At 37.0% G+C, this 12,447-nt stretch overlaps 2 protein-coding genes across 3 annotated transcripts; one reads left to right on the forward strand and one right to left on the reverse strand.

Annotated features, from left to right (window-relative positions):
* The first annotated feature begins 1,697 nt into the window (after positions 1-1,697).
* LOC132123419 (uncharacterized) lies at positions 1,698-5,279 on the forward strand. Its single transcript, XM_059534013.1, has 2 exons — positions 1,698-2,348; positions 3,006-5,279. The coding sequence occupies exons 1-2, from the start codon at positions 2,013-2,015 to the stop codon at positions 4,257-4,259; spliced, it is 1,590 nt and encodes a 529-aa protein (XP_059389996.1). The 5' UTR covers positions 1,698-2,012; the 3' UTR covers positions 4,260-5,279.
* LOC132123423 (thymidine kinase 2, mitochondrial-like) lies at positions 5,114-10,010 on the reverse strand. 2 transcript variants are annotated; one of them, XM_059534026.1, is made up of 11 exons: positions 9,752-10,010; positions 9,524-9,561; positions 9,324-9,398; positions 9,163-9,216; positions 8,958-9,047; positions 6,947-7,020; positions 6,575-6,663; positions 6,368-6,447; positions 6,048-6,128; positions 5,696-5,928; positions 5,114-5,434 (listed from the first exon to the last, which is right to left on the reverse strand). In XM_059534026.1, the coding sequence occupies exons 1-10, from the start codon at positions 9,903-9,905 to the stop codon at positions 5,845-5,847; spliced, it is 819 nt and encodes a 272-aa protein (XP_059390009.1). In that variant the 5' UTR covers positions 9,906-10,010; the 3' UTR covers positions 5,114-5,434; positions 5,696-5,844. The 2 variants fall into 2 exon arrangements, with proteins under 2 accessions (XP_059390009.1, XP_059390019.1); XM_059534036.1 differs by having other exon boundaries at positions 6,947-7,016; positions 8,954-9,047.
* Between the last annotated feature and the right edge of the window lie 2,437 nt (positions 10,011-12,447).

Here is a 12,447-nt window from a genome sequence, read left to right on the forward strand (position 1 = left end):
GTCACGTAAAGATTGCTTTCAGTTTATAATGTTAATACTATCTCCAACCAGGAGAGGTCGCTATAGCAATTATCTTAACTGCACACGTTCTATAGTTAATACAATCTTTAAAAACAAATTACATTAAATATAGCCTACTTTAATTTCCTTCAATAAAAAAGAAATTGAGTAAGACAATGTTAAAAGTGCGTGAACGTGGATTAGTAATCTGCCCCCTTATATAAAGGCCCTCGTCACTATCAAAGTTGCCCATCCCTGCTATAGAGCATGCAGCCTATGAGCACTATATTAAAACCCCAGGACAACCCTAGTCCAAACATTCACTGCTATACCTGGCATTCTCTGACATGAATATTCCATTCATTCATAAAGAGACAGCAGCGATTCGATATAGTTTTATGATCTAGGCCTATTGAGTTTGAAGAGTTCATGAAATTGCCTATAAGGTGATAAGTCTGATTAATATTACACACACACACACGCAGAGAGAGAGAGAGAGAGAGAGAGAGAGAGAGAGAGAGATGTGAATACTCAATTGAAGAATTCTGTTGTTTCAGGTTTCTAGATTATAGGCTTATTATTATATGCTTATTATTGTCATATTATACATTTTGCGTTCTGCTCTTTCTATAGATTTCAAGTATTTTAGTTCATACAATAATACATTTATTTCAATCCCCTACTGAAAAAAAATATTATTTGTAATGGTTTTACTAGTTATAATGAAATTGTATTTGTTTTAATGGTAACTGTAATGGTGCCTGTTGGTCTCTACTGTTAATTGGTCGCCTTCTGTTGGTGGCTTTTGTTAAAACCACTAAATCGTAATGTAATATGTCCCAAAACGCACTACAGGAAACCATTATTTAATAGTTTTAATGGTTGATGGTTTGTAGTGGTATTTGTAGTGGAAATCATTAGAATTTCTGTGATGGTTTCTATTGTTTTTGTCAGCAGGGTCACCATAGATTTTGTGATGTTATCTGCCATAAATGTGACAGGAATGCTGTAATATTGTGAAATAGTAGCGACTGTTTGTAGGTGGTGGGCCTATATGGGAGAAAATCCAGGGCCAAATTTTCACTCCCAATCCATCCCTGTTCCGAACATAATGTTACTGGCACTGGTTTATAAATGTCATGTTCATGATGGCACAGCTTGATTTTCAGCAGCTATAGCTCCAGTCTTAGTGTCACATGATCCTTCAGAAATCATTCTAATGCTGATTTGGTGCTCAAGAAAAATTTCTAATAATGCTCAGTGCTGAAAAGAGTTGTACGGTTTAATATAATCTGTTATCAGATTGTAAGATATTTTGATATTATTGAACATAATGTTTACAATTTCATATGCCACGTATTTACACAATAATACTTAAAATATTCCACAACAAACATTTTCTAGTTTAAAAGCTGGATTTCCCTTAGGGATACGCAATTCAGAGATATTTCCCTAGAGGTATTTCCCTTTCTGACATCACTCCAAAACGTGTTTGACGTGCATAAGCATCATTTTTTTTGTGATTACGTCGCCCTCTTCTGGACACTTATGATCATTAACATACTTATTTTCAGCGCTAGAGGTCAGTAACGTTTCCTTCTTTCAAAGGAAGAATAACAATGGTGAAATATAGGTAGCCAGCAACCGTTTATCAGACAAATCATTGACAAATACCCATGGTATAATGTAGTGTACTTATAAATGTATATATATTTCAGGTGTCTCTTGAGGCTGAGATGAATGATAATGATATCGATATTACGTCGCTGATGCCTACAGGACCGTTTCGCTTGTTGGTCATGGACATCTATGGAAATGTAAGCCTTTTATTAACGTAATCCCAGTCAGTTATTAAACTACGATAAGAATAAGTGTATATTCGATGTTCTTCCGTATTTGCGTCGTTTGCGATACCTGCATATTCATCATCATCATCGCTCTCCATTTGCATACTGTCTACTTTCGCTTCCTCATACGGGAGTTGATCAACTTGATCACTTTCTGTCACAACCATGACCAACAGCGTCGACGATCAAACACCTGTTTCGCGAAAAGACGTGTTGGTTAAGTATCTACAATACTACGACGAAGTAAGTTGTGAAGGCAGTGTGAGCGTGTGCTCGGAGACGCGTGTGACGGATGAAGCCAGGCGCGTGCTGCTGCTGGCGGAGGACGAGCCACGGAAGAGACTCGACGCGCAGCGCTTCTACGAGACTCTCTACAAGTGCGCGCAGTACAGAGACGGCCACAGACGGGTCCACGACTTCAAAAAAGCTGCCGAGTTACTGGAGATGTTCTGTGTCAACCTCTTTTTGTTTCCATGGAAGAAAGAGATTAAAACCTTAAAGGTAAATAAAAGCCGCTGTCAATAGGTCTGTCCAGCTGATGATAATTGATGAGAAGTTAAACCGGCCTCATTTGGTCTCCTGCCCTGGTCAGACCGCTCTGTTTTATGGTTTCAGAAGAGTTTGGGGAACTTTTCATTTGTTCAGACCAGCTGTGAGAATTAGAGCATCAACAAGACACTGGAAGGCATAATAAAAACAGCAAACTCATTTATGTTAATTAATTATCACGGATTTCCTTGAATTATCATATTCTGTTTGAGGTTTGAGAGACCCTGGGCACTTTGATGACCACATAATTTTTAACAACTATAAAGTTAATACAAAACGATTTTGATGAGCTGATTATGCTAAAAAAGTGTAAGCGGTTTAGCCTGATCTGTTTTTTTTTTTTTTTTTTTTGAAGGATTTTGAGTAATTATCAATTGTTTAGACCAGATTTGACATCAGCTAGTTCAATATATATAACTTTGCTAAGATTCTTTAAGCTCAGCAGAGTGTGAATGCTGTAATAACTGGTTGCAGTATAGTACCACATTAATAGGGCACAAGGTTTCATTATTTCAAAAGTGAAAAAAGAAACCTGACATATTCTAAAATACTATACAGTTTAATCTAATAAACAATTAATCAGGACCGTTTTTTCTCCTGTTCTCTCAGACATTTACAGGACACTTTGTATATTACATCAAGCCAGTATTGCCTTTTGCCAGAAGTATTCTTCAGATGATTGGATACAGCATGGAAACAGACACTGAGTATAGACTGTCAGACAGTTTTGATCCTGACCAGGCCAAGAGCATGGGATTCGACCTTTTCCTTGCCAGGTTAGAGTGCGATTATCTTCTGGAGCTCATGAACCAGAGATCACATGTGGAATGTCTGGAGATCATCCGAATGAGAGCTGCTCCTCTGACCTTCAGCGGTGGAGAAGTCGTTTCAGAACCGATCAATGGCACCTGTAATCTAAACGAGGATGTCTTTAAGGATGATGGGCACGTTGAAGGTGGCTCTCTGGTAAACCCAGAGGAAGAGGAGCAACAGGAGTCACTTAAAAGTCATGACCCTCTTGATCAGGAAGTCGACAAGTCTCAAGATGCTTCCATCTCTGACGTCGAAAGGCCGTCCAACTCATTTATGACTGATGACAAGTCTATCTTAGAGATGCGGGAGAACTACCCAGACCTGGCCATCCGACAAAAGCCCATTTTCCGAAAGTCTCAAAGATCTGTGCAGCCTCTCAAGGCCCAGGAGTGGGCTGGATCCCGGGGCCACAATGCGGGCCTGTTCCACGAGGCCAGTGCTGACATGAGTGGCCCCCAATCGATAGCCATACATACTGAGACCTTGCCAGGCCAAAGAAAACTACACATCGCAAATGCTCCTGTAGAAGCCCAGCCCTCAGATGACAAACCATTGGTTCTTCAAGTCGGGAAGCTGCTGCAAGGACGCAGCCGTGAAGGCTCGACAGAAGACTGCCTGGCTGAGCTCACTGAGCAAATGGGGAAAATGCACATGAAGGGACTCAGTGCAGATGGACCTCTTAAATACCCCATTGAGGAGACCACACAGGCCCAGCCATGCAGTGGACCCAGTGACGTCATCACAGCTCCACCCACAAAATCACCAGATGGCATGAGCCTGCCCATCCTGTGCAGCCCATCCCAGGAGCCTGTCTGCAACATCACAGGTTGTGGGAGCTGTCCTGGGTCTGATGGCATTCATGCACAGGACAACCATGTTAGAGAGCCTCCTCAGTCAGTCTACGTCCATAGTCCACTGAGCGCGTGTACACCAGTGTTTGGACCACCGACTGACCACAGTCAGACTGCCGATGAGGGCTCAAATAGATGCAAGAGTCCCACACCTCCGCAACCAGAAGACGACCTAGTCCAAACATATGTGGTGATTTAGAGACATGAAGCATTCCTGTTTCTTCCTTATCCCTGGCAGAGATTTTAAAGTGTTCTAAAGTGTGGTAGTGCACCAAAATGTCTTTGTGCCAGTCATTATGTGCAAAGCATTTTCATTGATAGAGAGTTTCTTGTTAATGGATGAGCTTTGGTATGTAAAGAGTGATTATGAAGGTGACAGGAGGAATGTCTGTGCTCTTTGTCTTTTTATTATTATTGTTTTGTTTTTTTTAAGTGAAGGAAGGTTTCTTGCTGCTATAATTTTCATGAATCTGCTTGGGTCAAAATGATTATTAGAGCTTGATTTTCTAGGTACTGTGCCTTATGAAATGTAGAGACAGATAAATGTGCACCCGTCTTAATGGACCATTTGTTCTGCTGGGGTGTCTAACCTAGGATTAATGGGGTTATACAAGTGCTACAAAATAGTGTTGCGGGCTTCATTTATAAAATGTGCATATGCACAGATTTGGTCAACGTGATTTGATCTTAGAGCCAAAATTCATGCCAACGTTAAGATTTATAAAAATGGTCTTTGATGTGGAAAAGTGCTTTGTGCCATGCCAGGTTATAAGAAGGTGTACTGAGTAATGCAGATATTTGGAAATCAAAAAATGGTCGTCGCTGATCATCCTCAAGTAAAGAATTTGGACGTTGATTGGTGCACTTTAATATGCGAATGACATTAAGGGTCGTTTACAATACAGAGAACTAAATTCAAGATCTTATATTATTTATAGGTTCACATCTGTGAGAGGTGTGCGCATGCTTTTTGTGTGTACAGTCAGTTCTATGAATCACATGTACGCACATTTGAGAAATAATCTTAGATCAAATGTAGGTTTTTACACATTTTATAAATGAGCCCCCTGGTGCATCTAGATTATACTGCCAGTTAATTTAAAGGAATATGGTGCAAACAATTTTTAAAAATCTTTTTTCAGTCTTTTCGTGCCATATTACTGATGTTACAGTGTTATGTGACTGTAAATTACAATGTAATAAAATCACTATTTTTTAATCATTTTTTCAGTTTATTTAAAACAATGCCTTATGCATTATAAATTACACTGGTCACAGTAACACCTTCAGTAACACAAACTGACCACAGTACCTGTATTTGATCGTGACACTGTCTGACAAGAATCGCACGGAGACCCTAGAATGATGACTTCACTGTAAAAAACAAGACAATCACATCCAGTATATTCGCACGGTCTGGAATTGACATTATGAATTTAAAATGTCTACAGACAAAACAAAATGGAAAGAAAAAATGGAAATGTTTCAAAGTGCAGTAGTTTTAGCTGATATGGAATGATTCCATAAACAAGACTAAAAATAAAAAGACTATTTCTCTTGTTAAGTGCTCAAACAAATTTACAAAGACTGCAAATACAAATAAAAAAATTATTTCAATAAAATACAATAAAATACCTTTCATATGAACTAATATACCAATCCTACTATGTAAATCAACTGTCCAGTGCAGGAGGAATGTTTGTAAACCCAGTTTCGAATTGTTTTGTTTTGAGTGCTGAGATATTTATGGCTTGATATGATCATCGTTGTCTCTGATCATTTACTCAACAATGTGCCATAAGTATCTTCTCTCTGTTCTCCTCATACTGATGCAGCATCTTCTTAAGATCATGATCTGCTGGGATTACCTGCCCACCAAGTGAAGGCACAAATTACTCACAGATAGTGCTTGGGTGATTATAGAACATCACAATAGATATCATATGATGCAGGCTTTTAAAACCCATGACTATTGGCAGAAACTCACCAAAACTGGAGCAGGAACCTCAAACGACTTGTGATGAATGAGCCAGTCCTCATAGAGGTTATGGATTGATTCTAGGTATTTCTAAAGGGTAAACATCACGAAAAATGTAACCTCTTTCAAAATATACAACAAAAATAAGTAATGATTGTAATCTAGCCTTCTGATAATATGAAAAGTGAAGTCATCTCTAAGCTAAAACGTAGGTTGTGGCTGCCATTTGCTCAGCAGAGTTACAGAATCTATTTTGGGTTGTTTCAGATTTGTTGCATTTCAGTAGTTTTCCATGCACAGAGGTTCACTATAACTCAACAACAGCTCACCAGTGGAATAACCTTCTCTTCCTCTCTGCACCTCTGCTTTAGTCTCTCGTAACAGGTCTGTGGAGAAGTCTGCAGGTAAACTATAAAACCCAATGAGCAGATGCAGGAAATGGGTTAGTAACATTACACAACAACACTTACTTGACATTATTACCTTTAACAAGCAATGTGCATTGTTGCAATGCAATATAGAAACATTTGCCATACCAATAAGATCCACAGGAATAGCAATATTCTTTATGATCCACTCAAACCATTCACTTAAAACAGCAAAGTCCACCTCGGGCATCTTTCCGCTGTCAACCAAATAGAATAATATTCATTTAATATTAGTACACATTTAATGATCAGTAAACTTTGAGGTTACACTTTATTTAATGGTTTCTTTGATATAGTGCAATAAAACAATACTGAGCAATATTAATTAACCTGTAGGGTTAGTTGCATGTAATTATGCATAATTTACTGTTATTGCTATAGTAAGTGCATCTAATGTGTAAGAAGGACACTGAAATAAAGGGTCCCTTTATGTCCAATAGTAGGCAGGTAAAGAGCTTTCAGCTTTATAAGAAAATGTACCTTTTATAAAGATTTTCCACAAAAATGTACTTTGCACTGTAAATAGATCTTTCCATCATTCTGATTGGTGCTGACTGTGGCGACGGAAAGAAAAACAACAGGTTATTGCAGTCATGATTCACATTACATTTCCTCTGTTCAGTGTACACAGAAGGCAGATCATCTCTGTATCGCAGAACAAAAACAGATACATGTAAACAACTCAATAAAACTGACTATAGGGACGTGAAAAAGGACTGAAAAAATTCAGGGTGGGAGGAATATTTTACAAAAATGTTTGCGTTCTCTATCAAAACCAGTTGAGTTTGGACAAACACTTCCTGTTTACAGCTTGTAAGTTTGTATTGGAGCGCTCATAGAGTTTCATTTTAAACTGACTCAAGTTCAAATACATTCAGCTGATTATAGTTTAAGTCACGGTTTTGGGATATTCTCAAATGCTTATTGAGGCCCAATTCGGTATTAGACCTTATAAATGCTTTTAATACTAATAAAAATTGTAATATTAATAACCTTATTAAAAGTATTACTATCAGTAAAGCAGATAATAATGCTACATTTCTCCCCCATAGAAAATGCTTGAGGCTAATGGATGAAGATGGTATAAAACCAAAATATGGTACACAGTTTATTAAATGAAATATGGCCTATTATGCACAGGAAAGCAGATAAGCCCAGAATAGCTACAAACAACATTGAAAGCGAAACAAAGTATGGGCTCATGCACCGCTCTCATTCAGCACAAATCCAAATGTTTCCATGTTCGCAATGTATTTGAAGCTAAACCATTTATTTATTAAATAAACTGGACTGTGTACAAAAAAAATAGCAATAATCCATGGCTCATGCTGTGCGGCACAGACTATAATACAGATTATTTAAATTTATCTGTATTGGTGATTATATGTCAAATTTTAATAATGAACATGTCACACTGTTTGCATTGAATATGTGTATAAATGTAGCCTACATTTTAAACATAATACTGTAAATAGTTTGTATTTTACAACGAAATAATAGTTCCAAGGAAATCCGCAACAAAACTGGTCTGTCTCCAAGCAACTTTGAATGGTTTGGTGAGTCAGTATTGATTAACAACCCTTTCATAACTGCAAACATTTGCTTCGTAACTGAATGAATGAATGAATGCTCTGTTCATTAGACAGTGACTTGGTGCCACCTACTGGCGATTTTAGTTTTGAATCTATAAGTATCACTTTTGATTCTTGTATATTGTCTCAGTGGAAAAGGTGTGACTGTGGTCTAACTGTAGGAATGTTAGGCTAAATGCCCCAGGGGTGCGCAACTGTAAAAGATTCGAGAACCACTGGCTTAACCCTTGTATGCTGTTAAAAAGGTAAAGGGCAATTTTTGACTGTATGTGCGGTTTATATTGCTTGTAATTGAGATGAAGTAAACATTTGTTGAGTATTTTAACATATAATTTTTGATTGTGTTGAATCAAAAAATCTAAACTGTGGTGGGTCCACCAGACCCACGAACACTGGCTCAGTAACAAAAATATGAACACCACAAAAGGTTAATGGATTACTGCGTTCATTGCCTGTAGTATATTTTTAATAAAATATAAAATTTGGGCTTTTTATATCACTGCCTTCTTAAATTAAGCCACGTTAAGTGCGGTTTTCTATGGGGAAGAACAATATCATCATGCAATTCAGCTCATATGGGCTCATCTGCTTGCATGTACACATATTTGTAATAATTTCTATAGCATATCTGGGCTTACATGCTTTCATGTATAATTTATTAATAAACTGTATACTGAATTCAACTCTATGAAATGCTCCATTGTGAATGTATGGAGCTGTATGAACCACTACAATCTGTAAAGTAAACAGGAAGTGTTTGTCAAAACTCAACTGGTTTTGTGAGAAAACACAAATATCTTTGCAAGGGAACGCAAAAATCAAAAAAATATTTTTTTCCTCCCACCACAATTTGTTCCACCACCATGTCCCTTTAGGGGCTCCGTAGGACGTATACATGCCATTGGCAAGACATGGCGATCCAGCATGGTCAGTTGGACATATGTCTGAAGAGTGAGTCCCCATCTGGATGGGTCCTGGTACATCAATCCCTGTGGAAGAATAAAATACATTTATATAATCAAATATTAAATAAAATGCACAACATTCAGAAGGATCAGAAAGAAAAAAACATATATCCATAATAATGAGCTACTTGTTCCCTACCAATGGATTGCATCCTTGTACATTTCTCCATTTAGACACAGGCTCTGTTAGCACCTACAACACAAGACAGCTGTCTATTAAATACATGAATATGAATTGTGGGAGTGAAATATCAGGTACCGTGAGAAATATTATTATTTATTACATATTTACTGTATTACCTCAATGTCACTGGTTTTGCTGAAGTATTCCAGACATGTCGTCTTTCCACTTGCAATATTTCCCTCTATCCAAATCTGAACAAAATTGAATGCAAATTTCAAAACAACAAGACAACCCATGCACATATTTAACAATATTATGTTCACGGTCTTCTCAGCCATGTAATTCATCCAAAAACATGCTGTAGTGTTCAACTCACCGCTGAATTCTTCTCCTCGCCGTTTCTAACCAGTTTCCCTTGAGAAGAAGAAGACAGCATCATGAAACCTTTCTCAGATTCAGCAGCAGATCTCTAGGACAACAAGCTTAAACTCGTGTCAGAACTGTTACTGTAAACCTGATTGAGCTCATTTTAAATAAAATAAGTAAGAATGAGAGCTGTGGTCGATGTTTTATTGTGTAGAACGGAAGCTGGTGCATGTCTTACTGTGATTCACAGATGTGCTGCTCCGCGAAAGTCCGATGAAACGCTTTCCCAGTGAAGGCGCTCGTCGTCGGACAAGTACATGTGTTGACAAAGCTTTGTGTGAATACAGAGGTACGACAACACGACAAAACACTTTTAAGAAGTTAATAACCATCTCGCGTGTTTCATCGACGTCTAGTCTCTACATATACAAATATACAAGTGTGATGAACTCATCATAATGCGCAAAGCTTTCAGTGTTACGTGCAACACCAATGACCGACAAAAACATGTCAAAATAAAAGCCACAATTTTTAACTCGTCATTCAAATATTGGTAAGATGTATAATGATGTTATTATTTCAAAATAAGACTGTATTATTATTATTATTATTATTATTATTTACATTTAAACATTTTGCAGACGTGTTAATTATTATGCAGAAATGTGGGAAGTATTAGTATTAAATATTGCAGCTTAAGGCTTTTTCATTGTACTATGTGGAATTTATATCGTTTTTAAGGTAAATATTGCAATAAGGGAGTCACGTACACGTCTGTTGATGTAGGCATGTACGTGGCTCCCTTGCAATATTTATATTAATAGTTGACCTTGTTTGTTTGTATTTTGTTCTTCATCGAAACATGATGATCTCAGACCTCCAAATAACAAAACTCATTTGAAAGGCCAAATTAATGAAATGGCGCGAAATAAAACAAGAAGTGTAATTGCTTCATATTGTTTGTTTGGCACAACATAATAGATTACATCGACTGTAAAATATTTTGTGAAAGAGTTAAACACGACAATGACTTTTATTTTGATTGACATGACTATTTTCACGAAGTAGCTCTCTTTGGCCATGACCAGCCTGATTCAGAATCATGCTCTTCAGATACCAGCTACTGTAATATACATAGCTATGCTAAAGAGAGTATTATATTACATCAAATTAAATTAAATTAAAATTAAATTTATGCATTTAGCAGATGCTTTTATCCAAAGCGACTTACAGTGCATTCAGGCTATCAATTTTTACCTATCATTATTATTATTATCATCATTATATACATAGCTATGCTAAAGAAAGTATTTTATTGTTTATCACTTTATAATTTGTCGTCAATTCAATGATCAATGCAAGGCAGAAATATTATCCTCAGATTTGAGTTCTTAACAAGTTAAATGGCTGAATGTAAAGGCTTCTATGAACAGAGAATCAGACTGCACTGCCTAAAACTGTGTTGAGTTCAACTGCCAAAAAAAGTGCATAAAGTCATTTCCTGAGACTAAAAAGAAACACTTACTCAGGAAGTAATGTGTTGAGATCCACAAGCTGTGTTTTGATAACATCTGGTCATCTTAATAAAATTCTTATTAAAATCCCTTAAAAAACTATCTTTATTTATTTATTTTTATTTCAGGTGTGTGTTTTTGTGGATTTTGTGTGTTATACAGTGGCATAGACTGACCTACACTGCAACAACATGCACAGAGTTTTTCATCACACTTGTTTTTTTTCTACTCTACATACTGAAACTCAACAAGATATTAACTTTCTTCTTCTGGCCGCTTATTGTAAGACCATTAATGTAATGTGCTTGACTAAATTAATACACTATTTCTCATAGAACTATAACACCACCAATACCAGCAACTGCAGCTTTGCAAACATAACTATTGGTAATGTCGTTTTGCTCTCACAGGATGTGTTCAGCTCGTTGTTTGCAGCTGCACTGATGTGTATTCTTAGCCTGGTGGCAGTTTCCACGTACACAGTGAAGGGCACACTGAGCGGAGGGGTGAGAAGGTATACGTCCTCCATTCCTGGAACTCTGGCCCTCTTTAACTTTTTAAGCACTATGCAGGGCTTAAATCTTTCATACATTTTAAAACCTATTACACCCTTGTGAATGCTCATTGTGAAGGAAGGACCCAAACATTATGATGACACAACGTTTCTCACTATGGAGTCTTTTGGTTGACAGATTGTGGTCTTTGTGGCTGCAGCCTTGTGGTCCTTAGGTGGCTATATCCTTTAAAAATCACATTCAACAAACCAAGAACCACCACAGAGCTCTGCAGGACCATTTCTCTCATTTTACAAATCATATTTTTTTAATCAAAATGCAATTAAAAAATACTTATTATGTAATGTTTTTTTATTTTTTTTTTCATGAAAGGAGCTGCCACTCTGTCCTGTGTGAGATGTATCATACATTCTCTATTCAGTTATGCAGTTTTCTCCAGATCTTCAGAAATTCAGATAGGCTTTTGCTCATTTGGATAGGCCACATGTAAGTGTGCAAAAGGATGAAACCACAAATCATCACCCCTCAAAATAAATTCCTCCAAAACTGGGGATCATTGTCTCAACATTAACACTGACTGATTTTGTTTTCTTATTTCAAAAAGTAAAATAGCACTTTGTCTCAAAGATTGTTGTTATCCAGTTATTGTTCTAATTTGGGGTTGATTTGACACCAGAATTAACAATTCATCCCATGTTCAATATATGCTATGTGATGCATTAAACATATTCCCAAATATTTACATTGAGTGCATGCAAGTTATTGCATTCATGACTTATCCCTGTTTATATATATATATATTATGAACAACAAAGTTACGAAGTATCAAAAACCTTAATTCTGTTATTTTTAACGATAAAGGGGTCTTCAAGACAGGGCGAACTGAAATCTGTCGAGTCGTGCAG

Source organism: Carassius carassius, chromosome 3 (assembly GCF_963082965.1).
Source record: "Carassius carassius chromosome 3, fCarCar2.1, whole genome shotgun sequence".
NCBI lineage: Eukaryota > Metazoa > Chordata > Actinopteri > Cypriniformes > Cyprinidae > Carassius > Carassius carassius.

Bases quoted from the DNA above. Each gene is read 5' to 3' on its own strand.
- LOC132123423 (XM_059534026.1), bottom strand. From the start codon at position 9,905: ATGGTTATTAACTTCTTAAAAGTGTTTTGTCGTGTTGTCGTACCTCTG. The intron at 9,217-9,323 runs GTAATACAGTAA...CTTGTGTTGTAG, and splicing joins GCAAAACCAGTGACATTGAG to GTGCTAACAGAGCCTGTGTC. The intron at 6,664-6,946 runs GTACATTTTCTT...TTTGGTTGACAG, and splicing joins GTGGAAAATCTTTATAAAAG to CGGAAAGATGCCCGAGGTGG.
- LOC132123419 (XM_059534013.1), top strand. From the start codon at position 2,013: ATGACCAACAGCGTCGACGATCAAACACCTGTTTCGCGAAAAGACGTG. The intron at 2,349-3,005 runs GTAAATAAAAGC...CTGTTCTCTCAG, and splicing joins AAGAGATTAAAACCTTAAAG to ACATTTACAGGACACTTTGT.